General features: G+C 40.6%; 1 protein-coding gene across 2 annotated transcripts in view; it reads left to right on the plus strand.

The window, feature by feature from the left end:
- Positions 1 to 397: 397 nt before the first annotated feature.
- The window catches only part of LOC134625825 (carbonic anhydrase-related protein 10-like), a 136,327-nt gene continuing 110,786 nt past the window's right edge, over positions 398 to 25,938 (plus strand). For both annotated transcript variants that reach the window (XM_063471140.1, XM_063471141.1), the window contains exons 1-2: positions 398 to 849; positions 7,892 to 7,966. In XM_063471140.1, coding sequence (XP_063327210.1) covers positions 789 to 849; positions 7,892 to 7,966 — 136 coding nt within the window. In that variant the 5' untranslated portion in view covers positions 398 to 788. The remainder of the gene's footprint in view (positions 850 to 7,891; positions 7,967 to 25,938) is intronic.

Consider the following 25,938-nt stretch of genomic DNA (forward strand, 5'->3'; position numbering starts at 1 on the left):
GCCAGTTGGATGCTTTGTGGCATGTTATTGTATCTTGGTCTAATTTAGTGAGTGTCAGCAGTTATTGTGGCAGAATGTCAGTCAGGAATTTGACTTATTAAACGTGGAAGTCGGAATAAAACAATGTGAAAGTTATTGTTTCTGTTAGTTTTTTAAGTTTTCTTCATCCATCCATGTGGACCTGCTCTAACGCACTTTGCACGGATTGCCAGTGAGACCAAATATGTTTCAGCTTATTTTTTAAATGATCCTTCTTTAAGCAGTTATTTACAGAGCACTGGTTTTTCAGACATAACCCTGTTATGTAGTTTTATCTTGAATGTGCGTCTCTCTCTGTCAGATTGTGCGCTCTTGGTTCGTTTTGCGTAGTCAGTGAAGTTTTGCTGATCTGCTGCAGGCGGGCGGTGCGCCACAGACACCCACCCGCCCCAAACACAAGCGGAGCGTGCATCATGAACGGATTTCACGGCTGACATTTTATAAGGACAGAACACACTGACTAAGAGATAAATGTATGACGAACGCTGGTAAAAATAATTTTGTTAAAAATAAAAGACCGAAATGTTGCCCGAACACCAAACCGGAAAGCGAAGGAGGACGAAGCTGTGAGAACGGATCTGTCCTACGAGGCTTGAAACCATCACGGCGCTCCACGGGAGGAGCGAGACGGGGATAACGAGCTCCAAAAGAAGAAGAGGAGGGGGAAAATGCTTAAAGTTTGGCCGTGTTGTTATCTACAAGTGCGACTCCGCAGCAGCATCAGAAAATGAGCAGGAATTAAACGAAGAATGCATGTCGTTTGGGATATAGCTGTGATTTTGCAAACATATATCATCTGCACTTCATCAGGTAAGGAAGCGAAGGAAGCCAGCATCCTTCACAGCTTTTAACAAATGAGGAATAGAAGGGAGCATGGGTACACTACATTCATGTGTGATAGAAGATAGACTCTGCTGAAATGTTACATAATAGTGACTTAGGCTGCTGATAAAAGACCTATAGTAATCTGCCAATTAGGTAAATCATCGCCTACTCATCTTTGAGTGTGTTTTATGAGTCAACAGGCTCTTCGCACAGAGACATACGGCAGCACGCTGGTGTGAGTCTGACCATGAAATGCATGCTGCAGAACTCTCATCAAAACCCAGCACTTTGATCAGCACACACACACACACACACACACACACACACACACACACACACACACACACACACACACACACACACACACACACACGTGCACATTACAGAGGTAGTAGCTCAGATTAGGCTACTCACAGTGGCCTGAACCAAAACTACAAAGGCTCCGTGAGTATATATAGCTCATGAATTTCACTGTGTCAGAGAGCTCTACCGTGCGGTGCTGTCAGCGGGGGTAACCACCCATTTAGTCAAGATTCCCACAAGTCAAGCCTTCCTACTCATCAGTGTTGAGGCAGCCAACCTTAGATTCTTAACAAAACATGACTGGCTGGCCTGGTCATAATTATATTTTCACATTGATTTGCAGGCTTCAAAAGAAAAACAATGCAAATAAACACGTTATAATGTATCATAACTTCATTACAATAGTTCCAAATCAGAATGAAACTATAAAGATGCTCAAAGAATAGGCTAACAACAGTGTCGATTCCCCAATAAAGGCCATTCTGATCAGTACCACTCCACACATTACCCTTTTCATGTTTCATTTCATTTCAAATTAGGTTGGTATAAATTACCCAGTTCGGTGGAGACACGGTGATAAAACATGGCAAAAAAGGAGAAACGTTTGAGTTGTAAGCCATGCATGTTAATGGGCTAACCGGGTGGCTCAGAGTCAAATATTTTAATTTCATTCTTCTCTCAAATGATCAGTTTTAAAGAGGTAGTAGTGATTTAGTGTCTCACTTCAATAGTCATCTGTAAAGCAACTGAACTAACCTGCATGGAAGGTTCTTTAATTGACTGATTGCATTTAAAAGTGGAAAAAACTGTAGACTGTATTTCAACAGTGGATGCCACATTGGTTCCTAGAAACTGCATTTTAAACCATGAATGATAGCATTTTGGTTGTTCCCATGTTTTTTTTTCTTCTATATTGACAAATGACCACATTCGGGGTTGTTAGCAAGCTGTATCTGTTAACTTTATGGATGCAACTGACACATGTACCTGCTAAGTAATGCTAAGTTACAGATTAAAAAATGCAAAGAAAATGAAATCACCAAAGCAGAAAGACAAACTTCTTGAATGGTCTCTGTCACAGGTCATTAGGTCATATTATTTGTCAGATAATTTAATTAAAATGCAAAATACAAAATACAAGGTATGAGCACCTGCTGATTAATGAAGGTGAGGCCTAGCAGACAGCTACTGGCTGCGGCTCTCTGTGTCGACATCTCTACAGATGTGTGCAGAGTAGTGGTGGCATACACTTGGTTCTAGCAGAAAAAACTTTTATAATTTATATTTATAAAATATAAATATAATATATTTTTGGTGCAAGGGGACAGTACTGACTGATACATGTTCTTTAAAGTAGGGGACTGCTTCAGGAGTTAATCAGGCATCCAACTGTGCTTGAAATGAATTCTGAAATCAGTCAGGGGCACTCAATTTTGTGCTAAAATCAGGCCCGAGCATTTTTCTTAAAGAAAGTATGCACACCTTTTCAATAATAATAATAATATTATTAGTTACAGCATCTGATTCCAGTTAGTAGTAATATAATAGAATTATTACATCAGTGTTCAGATCTGAAGAATATGTCTGTCAGTCCAAAGACATGCAGGTCATTAGAATGGGGAATGTGAGTTGTCCTTGGAAAGGATAGCACACCTACTCAGTAGTTAACTGCAGTGGCTTGTGTTTGCGTCGACTGTTTCTGACATGTTGCAGTTCATTTGTAACATGTCAGTGTCCTGGTTCTGCTATTCTGAAGTAGCCATCACATCCTGGCAGCCCTGTTTTAATTGTGCTGCTGCTGCCAGGTAGGTTGATCACAACCTGCTTAGCTGGATGGTAACTGAGCAAATCCCCAGTCAGAGGTAGCCTGAGGCTAGAAACACACAATACACGGTGTGAGGAATTGTGCACCACCAACTTCCATAGGAATAAATGTATCATGCATAAGCAAATCTCCAGTTTGACTTACACTGAAAGCTTAATTACATCTCTCTCTCTCTCTCTCTCTCTCTCCACACACACACACACACACACACACACACACACACACACACACACACACACACACACACACACACATCTATCTATCTATCTATCTATCTATATATGTATTTATATATATATATATAAATACATATATAGATAGATAGATAGTCTTTTATCTATCTATCTATCTATCTACATATATATATATATATATATATATATATATATATATATATATATATATGTATATATATATATATATATATATATATATATATATGTAGATGAGTTGTGATTGCAGGCTGGTCTCAAGAGTTTTGGATGAATGAAATTCTTGTACTTGTAGTTATTATATTTCCTCAAATCATTTACAGGACTCTAGTTCATTTATCTGTCATGGTGACATAATCCCTTATTTCTTTCCCTACCTGTCTCTCATGCTTACTTTAAAACACACCATTTAACTGTAGCCAAACATTGCACGTTAGATTGAAGGTGCCCGAGACATCCTCAGTGTTTCAAACAGCTGACTGCACCCTCTTTGCACACCTGCACCTGCTTTCTTCATTTAGCCTTCTAGTTTAAATATCAGCTATTTTTGCTGTACCTTCTGCCAGACTGTCAAAGTTCTACTACTTTCAACTTGTTTATGCAGCATGTTTGTCACCTTTACTCCTAATGTGATCATTAGATTAGGACACGTCAGTTTGCTAGCATTAATTTTGTTAGAAATGTGTGCTGTTTATTCTATTAGCTTTAAAGGATAATTTGAGTTTTTACTTCGTCTGTATGCATTCCCAGTTTCCCAGTTTAATAATATTGAACACAACACTGTTCGCAGCTGGGCCAACTTGTTTGCTGTCTACCTGGGACTGGACATCAATCTGGTGCCAGTGTTTTCAGTGAACAGATGTGGTAGTTTTGGCACACATGTTGGGAGGTAGCTACTCTTCAGGGCACAGCTACACAGGCCTAGGGAACGGTTAGTGACCGCCTGGCAACCAGTGGTTGCTAGGGAAAAATGAGTATTCCCTGAGGAATTGGTGAGTGGTTCTGGGAGAGTGGTTGCTGTTGCTAGGTGAAATCATTTGGAAAGAGGTAGTGCACTGAAAACCTTCTTGCGATTGCGATTACACAGTTTGCATGGAGGATGTCAACTTATCTGCAAATGTTCGGTAACTAACCACTGAGTCGTAGTGAAACTTGAAAAAGACTGATACAAAGTGCAACTGGAGTCCATTTGCCTCCAAACTAAAAGTTCCACCTTTTGAAATGTGTTGATTTCAGTGGTAAGGCTAACTGGTTGATATACAATTTTCCCTTGAGAGGAGACGTTGCTGGGAATTGCTGACTGGTCTCTAGACCTGTGTGACTGAGACCTTACTAAAACAGGAAGAATATGCGATTCTTATGATAGATGATAATAAACAGAAAGTATAAAAGATGGAGGCAGCCACGATGATGTCAAAAACCTGCTTTGGAGTGTGATTTTAAGGCTTAAACTTTGGCATTTTTGCTGCGATACATGGAAAAGAGGATGGAGTGCCAAAGCTAGCTAGCTAATAAAAAGTTAAAGTAGCAGAGAAACAAGCTCAAACCAAAGGATAGTGTTCTCACTGCCACTGGACGTTATTTATATGAAAAGCCCTTTCCGGTAACCTGGACTAACTCGTGAGATTTGCTTGATAGTCACTGTAATTGGGTGCAGTCATAGAAAACAATAGAAATCATTGTTTTATTGTGTACATGAATTGAAAATTCTGTTAACGAAATCTTACAGTTATGTAAGCAGTGGATTGTAGTTCTTGAAAGATCTAAATCAGCCAAAACTGGAATTGGCAGGAGCAAAACAGGAAACCAGGATTGGCCAAGAAAATTAAAAATTACAATGAATGCATTTCTAGTTTTCCAAGTTATACATATAGGTGCCAAATAATTGCTGGCATGATCAGATGCAGTTCTTTTCGAATGACAGAAGCCAGGGCCAGAGTGAAGCCATTTTTTTTTATCCTGGGACCATACTACATTTTCTTTTTTCGTGATGCAGGGAATTGGATGAACAAAAAAACTGCAGTTCACTTCTTACTATTTTTCCTGTTTTTCCTGTTTCTCATCAGCCTCTGCTGCAACACTTACATCTGTTTGTGCCTTAGATACCTTCCTCTGGGCTGCTGTTGTCTCTCTGCACTGTTTGTTTCCCATTCATGTCTTCAGTTCTCAGTATTAGACAGAGTACACCCTGGACAATCTGCCAATGTGATGTAGGGACAACACAGATTCACACTCACATTCACACCTATGGGCAATTTAGAATCACCCTTTAACCAAACCCCACTAACTGCATGTGTTTGGACTGTGGGGGGAAGCCGGAGTACCTGGAGAGAACCCAGGCAGGTAGGGCTGTGCGATATGACGAAATATATTGGATGATGAAATGAAAACATTTATCGTTTAATATTATACACTATCGTTTGTTTCGTGGTGTTGCAAAATACACTGTTTACGGCAATAATTTTTCATCGTTTGGATGGGTCACTATGTGGATGCAGGGACAGAGAATACCAGCATGGCCAGTGAAGATGGGGCAGAACCAGTTAGCTCTAGGGCTGGGCGATATGGCCTAAAATCCATATCACGGTATAATTTGAAGCATGTGCGGTAACAATATATATCGCAATATATTCTTTTCTTCTGTATAACGTATTTTACACACTATAGGGCTCACTTAAAATCCTTTAATTTTCTGAAAAATCGACAGTGTGCCTTATCTATGAATTATGGTTTTGTTTACTTACCTCGAACCGATTTTACGCAGCACATGGCGCGCAGAAATCTGTCAAAAAATGTTTTAGTACGACTTTGGTAAGCTATGAAGGCGCACTGCTTGATGGATTGTCGAGCATTATGGCTGCCGTAGTCAGGAGCCTTGCGGAGTAATCTGGGTCCTAAACTCTTCAGGTCCCAAAGTCAAACGAACACTGCGGCATCACTGTCTAAATTCTTTCATCTTTAATAAAATGATCAGCGTTGCTGCTTTACCAGGTGTAACAATTAAGTTTAACATCCAGGCATCCATGAAAACAGAATTTATTAAATTCAACGAAGTTAGAAGTTAGCAGGAAGTTAGCTCGCTAGTTTCCACCTAAACATGATATAGCATGTTCTGACTGAGAGATTTCTAAAAGAATTCAAACGTACAGCTTTGCTATCACTTCCAACATAAATGAAGACAGGAAACTAAACAGCAGTGGCGTTTGTAGGGTTACTGAAGTTGGACTAGCTGGTATATAATGATGTGCTACGTGATCGCTAGCGACACAGCTACGTTAGCATAACATTAGCACAGTTAAGCGGGAGGATGAACGCTAACTTTTTTTCCACTCCATAAAAGTTAACGTGAGGGTTTCTGGTGGTTAGGGACAAATGCAATCGCATGGAAGGATGCTGTAAACGGACCAAACTTCAGTCAGGAGAACAACTGAGATAATCCATCCACAATACGAGGTTAGTCATTAATATACTGCTGCAACATGGGAATAGAGCAGCTGTGAGAGAATTCAGCATTAATGGATCAATGGTACAGAAGTGGAGGAAGCGCAGTTTTTGGCTTTCCCCAAAAGTGCTTCGTCTCTTTGCTATTACTGTCGCCCGGCATAATTTGCAGATGATGTTGTTTGCAGCCGCTGCAATGCTTTCGACCAAAACAGGCACAGCTTGATGACACCATCAACATACGCTATCACGGTAGAGCAGTATAGTCAAAATCTCTACCGTTGGCCAAATTTATATCGTTTCTACCGTATACCGTTTATACCGCCCACCCTTAGTTAGCTCCAAACAGAAGGACCAGTCAAAACAAATCAAGGACCTTATTCCTAAACGAGGGGCTACCTCTGTAGCATGGACATGGTTTGATTATGAAAAGTCTGACAGAAAACTGTACTATGCAAATTTTGCTGCAAACTGGTCCCCACCACAGACTCAAACATGACAAACCTCTTCTACCATCTACGCAAGAATCCTGTAGAAGAGTATGGAGAGAGTTTATGGATGAGAAGCAAAAAAGAGCTGTCAGGTGCTCAAAATAAACCTTAGACTCAAATGTTAGAACAAGCTTTTACCAGTAGCACGCTGTGTAATAAATACTTACAAAGAAAATGGCGGCCTTTACAGCTTATATCTAAAAATATATAGTTTCACGCATCGGTCAAAACACTCGACTCCAGGTACACGATGTCCCGCTGAAAACACTTCACACAAATTGAGTTGCCTGAGATTCACAGAATTGACAGAAAAAGCACAATTTTGTGATATATATCGTTATCGGGATGAGAAATGGAATATATTGGAATATGAGATTTTGGTCACATTGCACAGCCCTACATGCAGGTGGTGGAGTCAAATACAGGACCTTCGTGCTGTGAGGGAACAGCACTAACTACTCCATCTTTTTATCCTCAGATTCCATATTATACAGATCATTTTGTACAAAACAAGGGGTACACTTTTTTTTATAGTAGTGCTAAATTTACTAAAGTTGTGGACTATTTAGGGAGGAGGGAGTTGCGTCAGGTAGTGACGTCCTTGTCATTGTCTGCAGTGTTACAGCTGCAGAGGCTTTAACAGTGTTTGCGTAACCTATTTCATTCCAGTCTGTAAGTTAAGCAGAGTCAAACTGATGTGGGATTGATGTGTAAAAGTGCTATAAAATATTGTCTCCTTCTCTTTTTTCCTGCAGCTCAGCCTATTACATCCAAGCTTGATGAGGGTTGGTGGGCATATAAGGATGTTGTCCAGGGGAGCTTTGTTCCAGGTAAATGATCTCCATCAAAGTCAAATACAATGGTTCAACACCAGATCAAATGTGTAAAGATGTTAGTCACTGACACAAGGGTTTCATTTTTTGGATCATAGTTCGTTAAATAAAATACAAAATCTTTGAATTTAACAAATGAAGCTGATTATTAAGTTGCATATTTGTGTACCACACATGCATGTATGTTGTTAACACTGCATTTTAGACCCAATCAAAATTTGGCTTCATTAAAGTCTTTAGAACCTAGCAACAGTGATGTACCCATAGGCGTTTCCCTGGTTACAGGTGGTTTCCAGACAGTTGCCGACTGGTCTCTAGGCCGGTGTGACTGGGCCTAACCAAGCATGAAAGACTGGAGTGGTGGTGGTTTGCATAGTGGTTGGAGTGTGGAGTAATCATAGGCAAGCTAAAGCAGGCCAAAGAGTTGGCCATATATGAAATTTATCAATTGGATATGGAGAAAGGTGTCAGCTGATCCACCAGGATTGATGCTAAGCTTGACTTTGGGGGCTACTAAAGTAACGCTATATTTAATTAGACACCTAACTATATTTTTTATAAAATTACAAACACGTTTTATGTTTCCTTCTTTTTAAAAAGAACAAGCTTTTTTGGCTCTGAGGTGGTGTTAGACATCCACTCCAGTTATACAAGGCAATGTTACTCAGCAGCATTTGTTAAAATATTAAATGCATGTGTACATTTATTCTGATGTGGTTCTGCTCAGTGTGTGCTGGACGGGGAGCTCATTTATACAAGCCTCGGGACAATCACAACTTATGGTTCCCACATGCTACAACAGCATTGTGATGTAGTGTTTAACAAGGTCACATCACAGGAAGGTCTTTGGCTGAATCTGCTGTTTGCCTGAGGAGTCTGCAGAGCTGTTGAGGAGGAAGTGTGCCCTTTATCTTTTCAAAGAAACTTGGATGAAAAGGGCTGTCTTTTTCTAAATGTCTTTTTGGTGATCTTAAAAGATGGCCTTTTACTTTTCAATTTTTGAGCCATATCTTCACATTGTTTTGAGCAAAGTTGTGTTTTCAACATCTTTTTCAAGTTTACGCTGGGTAGGAAGGAGCGCCTTTTTTTGTAAGTTACATTTTTACTATTTTTTTTGTTAACATAAGCAATAACTTGTTTTCTCTTTAAAAAAAAGTGGAATATATCTCTGTGTTGATTAGACATAACTCATAGAAGTGCACATCGATGGAGTTGGAATAGCATTTGTGCCACTGCTGATCGTGTTCACAGCTGAAACGCTAAATCAGCAGCAACAAGTGGCTTTCCTTTCACTTCCTGCAGTCCTTTTGCTTTGTGTCTTTCTGTCTGAATAGCACCTGCTGAGTTCACTCAATTTATTAAGTTTTGACTCCGACAAACAAGCACACACTGAAATCTACAGTTTCTTTTATTTTTACGCATTCATGACGGAAGCCTGCTGTGTCTTTAATATGTATAATGAGTGAATGAATGCCTTTACTGTCGCTGCAAAGAGTCAAAGAAAAGGGGCTGCCTGTGTTTGACTGCACAATAGTGAAAGAAGGAAATCATAAACAAACAGAATAGTCATTAACAATAATGACAAAAAAGGTCTTGAAGAATTTTAATATGTACTGGTTGTTGTTCTACATAATAATGAAGAGTCACGTGTTGATTTGAGGTCCTTTTTAAAAGATTCGAGCAGCCCCATGTGGTGTTTTTTCTTTGAATATGGTACAAATGTTCTTAATGCAAGTAAGTGATTTTTTTTCTGTAACGTGAGAATGTAAAAGGGAAAGCACACCTATATGTACGATCCAATGATTTACTAACATGACCCAGAAATAAGGGGTTTGAAGATTATTGTCCTTGTAGTCATACATTCCCTTTTTTCTTCTTCACTGTGGTGTCGATGCTGTCCGTAGCTACTGGAGAGATTTCATCACTCAACGTGATGCAGGGTTTTGCAGTATCTTTCAACATCAACATTCTTTTCGTGTTGACATCAGGGGCAGCGATCACAGACTGTATTAGAAAATGACTTGGGAGATGATGTAGATGAGGGGCACATTCATTCACCTTTGCACTTCTGCCTGTCACATGCAATTAATTAACTCGAGCCAAGGTAATGGAGTTGCCGAGGCACTGCAGCTGATCTTCCTCGCTGTGCCGCTGCACGTGTAGAAGGAGCTGGGATAATTTTATAATTACTTTGAAATCAGCTGAGTTTAATTTGGAGTTGGACTTTCATGCTAGTGCAAGAGTCGTGCTTTTAGATGCTGCGCCTCCTGTTTTAGAATGAGACTGAAATAATTCCAAATGAAGAAGTGTGATTGTGTGTGTGTGCATGTGTGAATTGCCTTCTGGGAAATTTGAGACTGTCAGTAGGCTCATCACATCACCGAGCGTAGCCCGACTTTGACTACTGCTTTTTCACCCTCGATCTACTTTCATATGGCACCTTTCTTCTTGCTTTGTGTGAGTGCTGTGCCAGCACAGGAAAAATGCCTGCTTCAAGCTGTTTTTGGAGAGTAAAGTGGGAATGTAGTCAGCAGAAAAAAAGAAAGAAAATGGAATGGTATTCAAAACTCAGTTCACTGTCATCTTGTGCGTATTTGCTGTGATCACCTTTGCACCCTCATGAGATACACAGGCTGAGATAAGAGAGGGACACAGCTGTGGGTGTTTTTCAAAAGGAAAATGGACTGAGATGGGTGTCTGCAACCTCTAAAGAGAAACACAAATTCATATAGCCTCTAGAGCGTGATTACTGTGAGATGCTCCACCAGATTTTGTAGGGAGCACAAATGAGCCAACTTCTGGGCTACTTTGTCGTAAACACTGAGATTTTCAGAATAACAGATAAGAGGAGGCAGAGAGGAAGGAGTCTGGCATTGCTACTGTGGTTAGCTCATGAGCTATTTCTTTGGCACCGTAAAATACAAAACTAAATATAACACGAGATACAGTACGCACCGCAGAAACCATGCAACACCGGTGAGCCTTTGGCAGACGTATATGGCAACAAGTATCTCTGGTCCTCCACTTCACTTCACAGGTTCAACCAACAGCACCTATACTGAGAAAATAATCTCATATCCACCAGGAACGCCAGCAAGATGTCACATAATTTAAACGGTACTTATTTTTTGCATCCATACTTGGCTCAGCAAGCTAGTAATGACTGTCAAAATGAACAGTTAATGAATCATCAGATGTGACTGATTCGAAGCTGGAGTTTGGTTAACTGGCGTAGCCCGCTAGATCTCCAAGTTAAAGCAAAAAGCAAATGTTCACATACCCCTGAGTAAACTAATTACCCTATATCGATTTTTGGAGTAAAAAAAAGCAAGAGCCTGTTCTCGTTCCCAGGATGTATATTATTGCACTGGTGGTACAAGGCGTCCTTTTCAGACCTGGTTATGGTAAAAGTGAGACACATCTGTCTCTGCTAACCAAGCACCCAAAAGTAGTTTTTAGTGTGAAAAAACTACAGAGAAAAAAAAAAGCATTAATAATGATAAACTGTAACAAATTATCTTCTTTTACTTTCTTCTAACAATATTAAGCATTATTCTGATTGGATAGTTCTTTGGTGGTTTAGCCTAGTTAAAATATTTTTGAAGCATTCTAGTTTTTGGTTTGATTTGAAATATGCTACTTGTGCCACTGTTTTTGGTAGTTCAGTTCCAATTACACCAATCAATCTTAACATTAAAGCACATTTGCAGTAGAAAAATACTGACTACCTAGTTACAATGAAATGTTCTGCTGGCAAACCTTGGGTCCTGGCATTCATGTGTAAGTTACTTTGACACCTACCACCCACATAAATACAGTTCCAAGCCAAGCACACACAAACACACCCATGGCAACAGCAGCCTCCCCCAGCAAGACGATATGTACCAAAATGCCGCAAAAACTGTTAAAGCGCGACTCAAGAAACATGAAAGAGAGCCCGAGGTGGGTGACCCAGCCCAGGGTGACTGAGCCTTCTTTAGAAGTGGCATAACAAGGATGATCCACCCCACAACCCACAGGATCCAAAGAATCTGCTGCAATGGCACGACAAAACAGTCCTCAGAGTTCCTGCCTCCAAGGGGTCAAAGGTGATCTGGCCTCACACAGGGAGCCAATATCACAGTTGATATTGCTGTAATGCTTGAGTGGTTTATATGGCCAGTTGTGTAAAGCTGTTGTATTTTCACTTATACTGATTCCAACTGAGAAAAACTAATTATGTTTGAAGGATTTTCAGCTGCAGCCGTTCCTTTCTTTTATACCAGTCATTACAAAGACGGCTTTAAGCTGCTCGCAGTGTCTTTGCATTGCAATTATGCTTTCAATTCAAAGGACGTCAAGTTAGAACAACTAATTTTTATAGGTTTCAAAGTGATCTAACAATGAGATTTCACTTTAATATAATGATAAGGTATGTTTTACAATGTGCTTCTGAATCAACCTAAAAATATGAACTCATTTAACAGTCAATTTGATATTTGCATTAGTTATTCAGTGAGCATTAGGCTTCAACTTTCTCTCATGCTGTTATTTCTCTCCCCATCTCTCTTTCCTTGCATCAGACTCTAAGGGGCGCCAGGTTCATCCTTTCGTTGTACATTTCTTATATATATTTGATCACATCTGTGTTTGGTTGTCTCCCTGTCTCCTTTCATCTTCTCCCTCCCCTTGGCTTTATTCTCTCTCATCTCCTCTGCCCTTTCAGCTTCTCTCCTCCTCCTTCATTCCTTGGTTTCCCCTATGCTTATGGCTGGTCCACTCGTCTACTTTTCGTTTGCCTCTGCTCTTATTTTCCTGTCTCCTTTTCTCCAGCATATCCACATTCTGGCCCAGTCACCCACCCTTCTCTCTCCATCTCTTTCTTTGTTATCCTGCTCATTTCTCTCCTTTTGCTTGTTCCCTGCAGCTCAGTCTTCCTTCTAGCCTGAGTGGCCAAGAGATGTTGCTGTCATTCATTTGAATTTGCTCACATCTTGAGGGCCATTCAGATCCAGAGGAAACCTGGACTGTGCGCAGTGGTTGACGATGGCTGATAAGGCCGTTTCCTCAGTGAACATTTAAGTGGACATGTGGAAAATAGACAGAGGTTATATTTTGTAGGTCACACTAACCTAAAATGTCATGGTAACAGAAAACACCATGTCTTGGTGTATTTCATCTTTAATGTGGAAGACTAGCAATAAGTTAAAAGCAAACAGACTCAAGCAGCCTGTCTGAGCTTGAACAAAAACTGAAATCACAAGTTTTAAGATTATTCTTCTAAAGAGTAACAGAGCAGACTTTCACCTATGACAGCAATGCAGAAAACAGAGATGACCCAAAATGTGTTGTAAATTAATGATCCAACTGATACTGTAATTTGTGTGGTAGCAGAGAAGACGTACTGTAGCTAAAGTCAGTAGCAAGTATCAAATTAAAGATTTTACATTAAACGTGTTAACAAAAAATGACACATTTTGCACACTCAGCAGAATTCATAGCATAACCTTTTGTTTTGTCAAATACTCCTGTACTCCAGCTAATTGCTAACTCTGACCATCTAGTGCAGGGGTGCCTTAAAATGTAGTGAAGATGGTGTACACATTTACCTTTTACTGCTTAGGGGCACATATGGACCTTTATGGCCCTCAGATAATTACCCATAGGACATACACATGTAAATTGTATCTCCATTCCAAACGCTGACCAATTAGTTTTTATTACATATACTGTGCCTGAAAGCAGGTGGGGGAAAAGAGCAAGACAAAGTGCAAAACGCAGGTTTTCCCAGCGGGTAACGCTGCTACTTAATGCCACCTCCAGCTTTTTAATACAGACTTTGTAGGTCTATAAATACCAGTTGACTGATGTCTGTATCCTGCGTGGAACAAAATGTCAGAGTCCTGATTTCTACTGTTAGCTTTATTTTCTGATTTTATTTTGAAGTAATTTTAATTTTTGTTTGGGGATGAAAATGACTTGATTGGATTTTGGTTTAGGTTAATGTGGACCTTTTTAATGTTAACTAAGGCTTGTTTTGACAGCAGCAGTCAAAACTATGGTTCATATCAAAAATACTGAATAAAATATTATTAGTTTAGTCAGGGAGTGTCATTGTGAGAATCTTGAATTTTGTGCAGTATATATGTCAGAATGATTTCGGATCTTTCTACAGTGCAGTAAAATAGTAACAGTAATATGACTAAATGCTCATCCTGGGTAAATAAGGGAAACTCAGTGAACAGTGAATGGAAACTTGTGTTCAGCTACTTATGTTATAAAATGACTACTTGTAGCCATGGTGAGTCCCATTTATCTTCTGCGGCTCTGGGGTCGTTCTTCCTAAAGTCTGAGTATGAGTTCGTCAGGGTTATCTGCGCTGTGGATTGGAGTCTGCAAACACAAGCATGTAATTGAAATGGGCCTTTATCAGTCCAAGGAGAGAAACCTGTTATAAGAACTATGAGATTTGAAGACTTTTGGAGTATGACTCATACTGCAGACTAAGTCAGGAAATCTCTGCTTGTGTTACTTCAGTTAATTTTCTTAGCTATGTCGACTGATTCTGGGGCTAAAAGTTTGAGTCTGTTGATCTTTGGAAAATATTTAAACATGTGTATAACAGATTTTCATCACACCAAAGCAGATATTCTTTGTTCATCTCTGATAAATCTCTGACCTTTGCTCCAGTTCCACTCTGAGGTTGACATTTTTATTTTAATCATTTCAAATTTCAGTATATTTCTGAACTTCAATTGGATACCATAGGAAAAGTAGTTTATCACATTAATTTATCTCATTCTTTGAAAAACTTCCAAAGACTAGAAGAGCTTTTTTCTTCTGCCCACTTAGGTTAATAACTTAGGACATTCCCATCATTCTCAGTTACAGTCTGCTACAAATAAGAGAATATCCAATGGAATAATTAACAGTGTTGTACTTAAAACCTTTTGAACATGTAAGCACAGCGAACCCAGATACAAAAGTACCTTATTGTTCCTTTAGTGGTACAGCATTATAAGATTATCACTGCGGTGTTACCATAGACTGTATATAAAAGATGGAACACTGCATCAACGTCTGCCACCTTTTATTGCAATTTAATGTAAATTAACAGACGATACCTGAAAATACTAAATTTTCACTCACATAACTAAGGCTCAACATTCTTAGTAGCATAGTATCACACAGCACACACCACATGTTATTCTCTTGTATGTCTTTTTGGAAGATTTAAGCACAGTCTCAAATTATTTAAATGTCTTGTTTATGTGAATACACTCTACAGTGGAAGGATAAATGAGGTAAACACTTGATTTGATGTATTCCTTTGCAATAAGAAATAAAAATTACATTCAGCTCTGCAATTTTGAACCTTCTTCAAATAAACTCAAACTTCGTTACACCTGTACTAAATCCTTTCATTTTTTTCAAATCTGAATTCTTCAAAAAGAATCTGCTGTGCAGATTGTAAACACTGCAAAACGCTCTGGAAAGATGCTATAAATGTGTATTTATTTATTTTTTTGCCTGCAAACTGGTGAGACTGGTTTCTGTATTCCTTTTAAACTTCGAGTTCCTTGGCTCTGTGCAGCAAACTGAATAAACTGTCAAGCTGCCATTCTCCAACACACATATTTTCTGTTAGAAGTGGCAACGTGTGTGTTTCCTTTGTGAAGTACCTCATTTTTTGCTACATCCCTCTAAGAGGACATAGCAAACAATATCTGTTTTTGCTTTAGACATACAGAAAGTCAAGGAAGACCTTTAAATAATAATTGGTCTTTTCTTAAGCAAATGTCAGGTAAATTATTTGAGTCAGGAGAATAAGTTGAGTGCCGTGTCTCCCCTGCTAACTCTGCAGTCCCCTTCTTTGTTCGGTTTGCTGTGTGCATTTCATTCAGGAAGAGCCCATCCACGGCCATGTTTTGATTGGCTTCCTCTATGCTTGCAATAGAGATCAAGCAAATGCAAATGAAGTGTTGTGAGGTCTTGATGACACTTGAATTATGTTATGGCAACATGACAGGAAGCTAGCGAGACGCCATGTTCGTGTGGTTTCTCTCACTTTGTCATTGTATGTGTTTCTGGGCCTGCCTTGATATGAGGAGCTGAAAGGACGGAGGGAAGAAAGACAGGGAAAAAAGTCTGAGGAGCGGGTGAAGAATAGAGGAAAGAAGAAAAGCAAAAGCTCAGGGGAGCTGCCCTTTCCTGCTGATGGATCTCAACAGTAGCTCTAACCGTGCGTGCGCATGTGTGTGTGAGACCACCTTAAAGTGAGGGGGCCGGGGGGTGAGGAAAGAAAGGAGAGCTCAGGGAATTGAGAGTCTACCTTTTAGCTCTCGGTAGCTGCAGCCAGGAGGTGATTAAAGGCAAATTTTACAATGGGAAAGAGAGAAAGAACAAATGAAAGGTATATTTTTACAATTTTGCACTTTGGGTCACATTTAAAGTTCCAGGAAAATTACAGCTTTCCATAAAGCCTATGACATATTATAGAAACCTGTCTGACTACCTCTACCTTAAAATGGTGTCTCTTTTCTAAATAAATTCTTACAGCACTTTAAGCAAGGCATTCTGCAGTTGTAGTGAAATCTGAGTCGGAAGTCTAAATTGTAATAATTTTATTATCAACACGGCTGTCTGCAGGCACAATGTGAGGCGATTAAAACACTCTGCTTCCTATTTATGGACAGAATTTCAAGGTCTAGTGTAAGTTAGGAAAGAAACATGATGGGGATGCAGTGATGTCCTTTTGGCATCATCGCACAAGGTCCTTCAGTGCTGACTTGACAGACATACAGCTGGAATGCTCAACATCACCAAAGTGCTTCTCTACTTGAAAGAGGCAGGTGTGTTTCCTTCAGATGAAGGTGGGGAGGTGAAGGACTTAAAGCTTCTTGGAATTTTGTTCATAAAACGGGGAGCATATGGCATATTATGGTAACAACTACAAGAACAGAGTCATGAACATGAGCAAGTTATCAAATTAGATAACTAGATTGACCAAGCTTATTCTTCAAAATCCACTATAAGAGCCCTGAGTAAAACTGCTTCTCCTCCACATTGAGGAAGCCTACAAAGTACTTGATGTGAATTCCCTTGTCTATCCACCTGGGTGAAGGCCCCAGAACCAGCCCAAGACTGGAGGAATTATATTTCTCAGCTGGCTCAGGAACTGCTAGGAATCTCCAGGTGGAGCTCGAAGTTATAGCAGCTCCAGTTGGTACCTGTTACAACTGCGACTTCAAATAAACTAGAAGGTCTTGGGTAACGGCTGCGGAACTTCAGACTAAATCCCCCAAAATGTCACAGAGCTTGCTAGAGGGCATGCATGATTTCTATAATTGGAGCTTGCAACGCAGGGTTTTCTGGTCGTGTGGCCCGAGCCTAAAGAACCTTGAGATGAGTATTGTGCTATGATGATACGCCAGAACTGAAATATAACAAATATATTTAGTCATATAATTTAGTGGGTTTGGATCTCTCCTCCATGCAGGTCATAAAACATATCTGTTTTACCGGTAAACCCTGGACAGGTCACCAGTCCATCGCAAGGAGATCACACTAACACATACAGTATCCACTCCGAGATATTAGTCACTTTAAGTTGGCCTACGCAAACACATCTTTGATATATCATTTTGCACAAGTTCACCACAGGCAGGGTTTGCATGCAAGTAGCAGAGTTTTAGCTGCTGGTAGGTGAAATCTGGCAACACGAGATCATCAACTTATGCTGCCAGTTAGCAACACCTTGACTAATGAATCAACAGTATTCGGTTCCACAGAACCGTAAGAGGAGTAATGCGTGAGGTGCCTTAATAAATGAGTGCTGTGTAGAAATGGCTGTATGGAGTCAGAATTTGTCAACCACCAAATGCACTCCATTTATCACAGCAGAGGGAAAAAATCCCTTCTATTGCATCTTCATAGCAACAGTCTATCTGCTAATGCTTTTCAAAGCAAAGCCATCAAAAAATAATTGCCATTCAAATTCTTTGTTCTCTCAGTGTTTATTGCCAACAGAGCAGGTTACCGGTTTAAGAGTCCCCACTGCATTTTCTCAAGTTTTTCAAATGGAGCCACGGAAAAATGTTCACTGGGATACATCAGCAATATGCATATCACACGTCTATGAACGCATCTTTGTAGCTGCGGCTTCATAAGGAATAGGAACCCGAGTGCTCCTTTGTCACAAAGACTCGCCACAACATTTCTTCTTCTAATTCTAATTAGGGTGTTATTTACTCAAATAAAGTGTACGATGTTGGAGTGACTTAAAGGTCACCAAAACATGAACAAAACAAAACAGACGGTGTCACCTCCACTGAGGTGTTTGTGCAACTTATATATATGTCACACCTCTTGTGTTATTTTAGTATTGTAAAGATGGAGGCGTGTGCCTGTACACGATGTAATGATGTTCAGTGTGTGTGTGTTTGTAAGTGTGTATGCTGGTTATATACTGTAACATCACAGTTCCGGGTTGTTATTTGGGTGTACTGCAGAGTAAGTAGGACACCACACTAGTGATCAGAGGAGCCCCTGCCACTTTTTATTTCTCTCTTCCTCTCTTTCCCTTTCGTTTTTCTTTCTTTCACCCTCATGCACAAACACTGCTTTTACTCATATATTTTTCTGTCGATGTCATTGTCATGCAGTTTTCCTACTTCTGCCTATCTCTTGCTTACTCTTTCTTCATAAAATCTGTCTCTCACACACAGTGCAGAGACTCAGAGTCACAAGAGACAAGGGGAAGAGGGAAAAATGAAGCGAAGTAGCGAGATCAGGGGAAGAGGAGGAGGTGGAGGAGGAAACTACATTTCTCTCACGCAGTAGAGGAGATATGAGCAATTTTAGATGGAACTAAAGGACAGGCTGTGTGTGTGTGTGTGTGTGTGTGAGCAAGCGAGAGAGAGGGAAAGAGAGAGGTGTGAGAGAGAGGGGGAAAAGACATAAAAGACTGAGTATGGGAATGAAGTTATGCTACTCAATCTCAATAATCTCCTGATATCATTACATATCCACATTCTCCATGCCTGATGGCTGCCCGCTACATTTCTTGCAATTACTCACCGCAGTAACAACATTAGAGCTAATGCAGGGGGTGATTATGGCACCACTGCTATTTGTTCTTATTTAGCTGGGCTGCCGCAGGCCGCTGTAATGGACGGGCATGTGCTCTCTGAGACGACCTGTTTGCCGTAGTTAAAGATTTCACTGGATTCATCATCTAATATAATATAGTGTAATCCAGCAGAGCTGAGATGAGATGAGGTAGCTTGCCAGGTACAAAGTGTGTCATTATGGCGCATTTTCTGAACCATTTTCCATCATAGCTGCAGCTGTAATCTTATGGTGAATGTGCAGGTTGGTATGGGGCTTGAACCTGTGACCTTGCAACAAATTAAAGATGATATGCTCAAATTGTTTTGCACTACTTAAAATTAGGTTTAACCAGAAAATCTGATGCATATGTTTAAAGTTTAATTCCAGTCGTTAGTTGCGGGATCCATGAAGCAGTTGTGCAATTAGTTTCTTTATTTGCTTTAAGATACAAAACTGTCTGAGCACTTAAACACAATATAGACTTTTTAACCATAGAGTTAAGTGGCACAGACATCAAAAGCATATGTCAGTCCAGATAGTAACATTAGCATTGTCACTGCAAAGGTACCGTAACATGAAACATCGTATTATCTGCTAAGAATCAATAATTTATTTCAGTTCAGTTCAATTGAATTTGAGTTTTTTTCTGTATAGTGCCAAATCACAGCTACAGTCACCTTAAGGCACTTAATATTATAAAAGACCCTACAATAATACAGAGAAAACCCCAACAATCAATTGATCCTCCTTCAGCAAACATTTGGCAACAGTGGGAAAGAAAAACTCCCTTTAAACAGGAAGAAACCTCTGACAGAACCAGGCTCAGTGAGGGGCAGCTATCTGCCACAACATGTTGGGAGTGATGGGAGCAGGACAGGAGGAGAAACACTCAGTGAATAAGAAGCAGTCAGTGCATCAGCCCCCAGAAGCCTAGGCCTGTTTCAGCGAAGCTGAGGGAAGATACAGGGTCACCTGATCCAGTCTATCTGCTTTGTTGAAAAGGAAAGTTTAGCCTAATCAGTCTATAACTACGTACTCGTAGTTCATACTTTGAATCTCTCCCTCCTGCAATACTGTAAGAAAAAATTACAATGAAAGGCTGACTAAGTCTCGTGGAGACGGTGTTGCTGAATGAATGCAGTCAGCTCTAATCACATCTGACTGCACATCTTATACCTGATCACTACTGCTCCTGTTTTCATTCTAATGGGCTTTGTTGTTTGGTTTTTAATCCTGATGTTTCTTCACATCATTAAATATTCTATAAATTATTTGCTGTGTGCATATTGTGTGTATTGTAACTATTGCTGATTGAGCTGCTGACTGTGGTGGGCCAGGGCATTCTTGTAAATGACATTTTAAATCTAAAAAAAAAAAGCTAAAATATGCTAAATATAGTATAAAAAATGTGTCACTTCATGCATAACCCTAGAGGTTTTATAAATAAAGTAAGTTGTCTGTAGAAATAATGATTTAGTAGCTGAAAACCACCACTGGGTTGATCTATTTAGTTGGTCTTCATACGTCTCCACGTCTTCAAGTAAACTAAAATCTATATCTAAGCTATCTCATGTAACTGGGATGGTTAAAACACAGATCATATTGGATGTTGTTAAGCCTCACACTGAATGTATAAAAATTCAACAGTTCAACCCGACTCTAGATAGAAAAATAACCTAAACCCACTAAATACATTGTCTTTTGTTCTTATACTGTTTTGTGAAAATTTACTGACTATTTGGGTTAATGCAATGCAGTACCTTAAAGCTTAAAAATAAATAAATAAAAACTGTCACTTTTTCACAATAATGGAATACAGTCAAGCGGTTCAAGCTAGGTGTAACAATATTTTCCACATGGATATGGCTGCTAGCATGGAAGAAACCAAGGCTACTGTTACTAGCACTGCTAAAGTTAGCCAGACTTTGGAAACTAACCTGATATCAACAATTAAAACAAGATTTGATTAATTAGTAATGTAATTAAGTGTTTTTATAGCTATTAAAATACATATTTGTTTTAACTTCGTACATTTAAAGTGTGCTCAGTTTTGTATGTTTTCTGAGAATTTTCTTTTAGAGTGGTCAGCTAGTCCATTTTTATCTTCAGTTGTTTAACTGATTAAAAGATTAGTCACAGAAACACAGAAGCCTGAATTTTAAAGAACTGGGTAAAAAAATATGCCTGACTGTAAACTTTAGTTGCTGTTAAGCTGGCTGCCAGAGAGATGGAGAAACCCTTTTTAATTTTATTTTATATAACAAACATAATGTCTTAGCTTGGCTTGGAGTAAGCATGGGTGAATGAGGCCTTGACTGGTCTGGTTTCCATTATCCACTTGGTCATGAATTTCCTGTCCTGTCCTGCTCCCAGCCTGTTGTGGCAGATGGCTACCCCTCCCTGAGCCAGGTTTCTTCCTTTTAAAGGGGAGTTTTTCCTTCCCACTGCCGACAAAATACTTGCCCATAGGGGGTTGTCTATTGTCTATTGAGGTTTCTTTGTATTATTGTAGGATCTTTACCTTCATAACATTATGTGCCTTGAGATGACTGTTGTTGTGGTTTGGTGCTATATAAATAAAATAGAATTTAACTGGATTGGATTGAATTAATGGCCTGCTTTAATCCAGATGCTTCGAAAAGCTATAGATTTTAAACTTTAACAGGGTGTCAATGTAAATGAAAAAATAAAAGAACATATTACGGATTAGCAATAAAGCCTTTATTATTAGAACTGTATTATTGGAACGGTAACATTTAGCAATCATACTTACTATGAAAACTCATAAATAAACATAAACATAAAAATAATTAATTAACTAGTTGTTAAGTGCAAAATATTTATTGAATAAACTTTAATGAATTACCAATTCAAAGGTATTCTTTGTGGTTATTATAAAGTGTCACTAAAATGGTTAATAAGGTGGCCAATATGGCAGTCCAGTCCAGTCCAGTCCACTGTTGGTTGGATTGTTGAAAACAATGCAGTCTTATATAACAAATGCCAGTAGTCACAAAACAAATAGTTTGACAGTTTGTACACTTTAAACCAGGGGTCGGCAACCCTGGGCATGCGTGCCACAGTTGGCACGCGAAGGGTTAACTGATGGCACGACCGTAGCTGGACAGGCCATCGGCCCACCGGGCAAATAATTTTTCGTTTTTATGGGCCGATGATTTTTTTTTTATTTTTTATTTTTATAACCGTAAAAACAATTAAAGGTGGTGGATTGTCCAGATGCTGGCAGATGTGTAAAAATAACTCAGTTGTTTGGTGGCGGCTATGGCGGAGCTTCCACTGAGGCCAGCGGGTGGATGAGGGAAAGGGGAGGCAGGAGGAGCAGAGACCCGAGGCGGCCGCCGGTCCGAGTGTCAGGTGAACTGAACTTCAGGTAAGAAGTTATGACCTGCAGTCTATCTGGCTCAGATATAAACCAAGTTTAGGTGGAGTTTATTTTCGTTGTACTGAGTTTTTACAGTCAGTTACAATAACTCGTACTGCGTACTAGCTAGCATGACGGAGTTTCTATACAGCTGGGTGGGTGCTATGTTACTGATAGTGAACTTTATTTTATTCATAAGGTTAGTTAGTAGAGTTGCCAACCGTCCCCTAAAAAACGGAATCGTCCCGCATTCAGAGAAAATATTACGTGTTTCGTATTGAGCTGAAAAGGAACACAGTTTGTCCCGAACTTCAGCTAGAATCAAACAAAGACACAAAGCTGAAGTTATTCTGTGTCTTTACGCTGTCAGCTGCCTCTTCTTCTCTCATTCTCTCCCCCTCCCTCTCCTGTTTCTACTTCAATCATGAAACTGATTAATGATCAGCTGATCGGCTTTTCTCTCTCGTTTGTTTATCGCCCACTTTGCACCAGAAAGTGGAAACCAGCGGATGTCGCGCTAAACAACAGCAGCACATTTAAGCTTGATCAGCTGTTGTTAGAATTTATTTAATATTACTTTCTAGTATCAGCTGATGTTTGCTGGAGCCACAGCTGCTGCTGCTCATGATGTCGGTTTGATATGTGGTGAGAGGGAAACATTATGATGAAACCAAGATGTCCTTACTGAATCATCAGAGCTGAACAGGTGATGGAGAAACAGGTTTACCTTTTAGGTGACATGAATGAGTTGAAGGGAAGTTATGAACTGTTTCTGAGAGACAAATAACACCAGGATCCTTTTCTATGTAGCTGACAGCTGGTAAGTGTGCAGGGGCGGGTCTAGCAAAGTTTTGCCAGGGGGGCCAGGTAGGGCATTAACAGGGAAAGGGGGGGCACAAAGAAATACTTTCTTATTCTCATTTAAAATCTCTAGCTTTTATTAAATAATTATCTGAATCTTACAACCAAAGTTTTTATCTGATGTGCAACGTATAGAAATCATACATATACCAACAAGACAGTGTACATCACTGTCACAACAGCATTTGTTTTCATTCAAAGGCTTTATGGTTTTTCCTATAATTCCTGGTGGGCCGGTCTCTAGTCAAAATGCCCGGGCCGATTTTTTGTCCCAGTCCAGCCCAGTCCAGTCCAGCCCAGGGCGACACACGGAGTATGTGGCACGGACTACGCACCATTACGGACTACAAACCCAGGGACACTGCGCCTAACAACGCCGACTCTGCATTCACCAATGAGCTGAACCAGTTCTACGCCCGTTTCGAGGTTAGCCAGGCGGCTAATGCCATCTACCGCCTGACTACCGAGGACAGTGACGTCATCAGCGAGAGACCGGTGACCAGCATCGCGGAGCATGACGTCCGAGCGGCATTGAGGAGAGTGAACACAAGGAAAGCGGCGGGGCCAGACGGCATCACCGGCCGTCTGCTGCGCTGCTGTGCTGACCAGCTAGCAGGTGTGTTCACTTACATCTTCAACGAGTCCCTGGCGAAGTCTGTGGTCCCCACATGCTTCAAAAGATCCACCATCATCCCGGTGCCCAAGAACAGCAAACCCTCATCCCTGAACGATTACCGGCCAGTTGCGCTGACCTCGGTAGTAATGAAGGTGTTTGAGAGGCTGCTGAAGAACATCATCTCCTCCTCCATCCCAGACACCACAGATCCGCTCCAGTTCGCCTACCGACCCAACAGATCCACTGAGGACGCCATCGCCCACGTCCTGCACACCACCCTCAGCCACGTGGACAAGAAACAGGGTAACTATGTGAGAATGCTGTTTGTTGATTACAGTTCAGCGTTTAACACAATAGTGCCCTGCAGACTGTTCACAAAGCTGAGGGATCTGGGACTCAACAGCCGTCTGTGTGCGTGGGTGTTGGACTTCCTCACTGGCAGAACTCAGGTGGTGAGGGTGGGTAGGTGTGTCTCCGACAGCATCACCATCAACACAGGAGCACCACAGGGGTGTGTCCTCTCGCCACTGCTCTACTCCCTCTACACTTCAGACTGTGTGGCCACCCACGGCTCCAACACCATTGTGAAGTTTGCTGACGACACAGTGGTGTTGGGTGCCATCTCCAACAGCGATGAGGCGGCCTACATGGACGAAGTGAAGAATCTGGCATCATGGTGCCAGGACAACCACCTCCAGCTGAACGTCGGCAAGACCAAGGAGCTGGTGGTGGACTTCAGAAGGAGTCAGCACAGAGACTACAAGCCCATTATCATTAATGGAGCTCCAGTAGAGAGGGTGCAGTCCTTTAAGTATCTTGGCGTCCACATCTCCTCAGACCTGACATGGGCTGCCCACATTCAGGCCCAGACCAAAAAGGCTAGGCAGCGCCTGTATCACCTACGACAACTGAGGAAGTTCAGGGTCTCTCCAAAGATCCTCAGGATCTTCTATACAGGCGCTGTGGAGAGCATCCTCACACAGAACATGACATCGTGGTTTGGAAACAGCTGTGTGAAGGACCAAAAAGCTCTCCAGAGAGTGATCCGTACAGCGGAACGCTGCTGCAGGATTGCTCTCCCCCCGCTTCAGGACGCCTACACCAGGAGATGCCGGACTAGAGCAACGCAGATACTGAAGGACCCGTCCCATCCTGGCAACAAACTGTTCCAACTTCTACAATCTGGTAGAAGGTTCCGCATCATCCGGGCAAGGACAGAGAGACTCAAGAGGAGCTTCTGTCCTCAAGCCATCTGGGCCCTAAACCAAACCCCCCCCCCCCCCCCCCCCCCCCCCCACACACACACACACACCCGCCCTCTCACATCATCTATAATTGACTGAGACTCTCCTCCAGACACTCAATTCCTTTAACTTTAAATATGTTTATATTGTCCATTCTGTAAAATAGTCAGATGTCTATTCATATTAATGTACAGAATTCACCTGCTTGCTGCTACTACTGCACATTCACCCAATGTATATACTATATATATATATATATATATATTTATAATGTTATTCCTCTACCCCCCCCCCCCCCCCCTTTTTTTTGCACATGTTGAGGAGCGTGTCAGGATACATTTCACTGTGTGTTATACTTGTATAACTATGCATGTGACAAATAAAGAACCTTGAACCTTGAACCTTGAATTAATCTGAGAGGGTGCATTAAAAAATAAATGTGGTGCACATTGCAAATTAGCTTGCATAGACACATTAGTTGTGCCACTTCTTAATGACGGTATCTTAGCTAACAACCCCAACTACCAGATTCAACTTGTAATTGGCTAAAAATCACTTAGCCTACTGGTGAGAGGGACGTTGCTAGCTGTCAGTTTTTTCAAGCGATGTTGAAATTTCCACATTCTGATACTTCAAATGCCTCAGGAGCTCTCCGCTCAGCGCAGCAACTGTTAATATAGAGCGTTATAAAATTTATTGCTAATGCAATTATATGGCACATTGACTTCTGAGGAAATTTTAGATGGCACTTGTCATCAAAAAGGTTGCCTACCCC

This window comes from Pelmatolapia mariae, linkage group LG4 (genome assembly GCF_036321145.2).
Source record: "Pelmatolapia mariae isolate MD_Pm_ZW linkage group LG4, Pm_UMD_F_2, whole genome shotgun sequence".
In the NCBI taxonomy this organism is placed as follows: domain Eukaryota; kingdom Metazoa; phylum Chordata; class Actinopteri; order Cichliformes; family Cichlidae; genus Pelmatolapia; species Pelmatolapia mariae.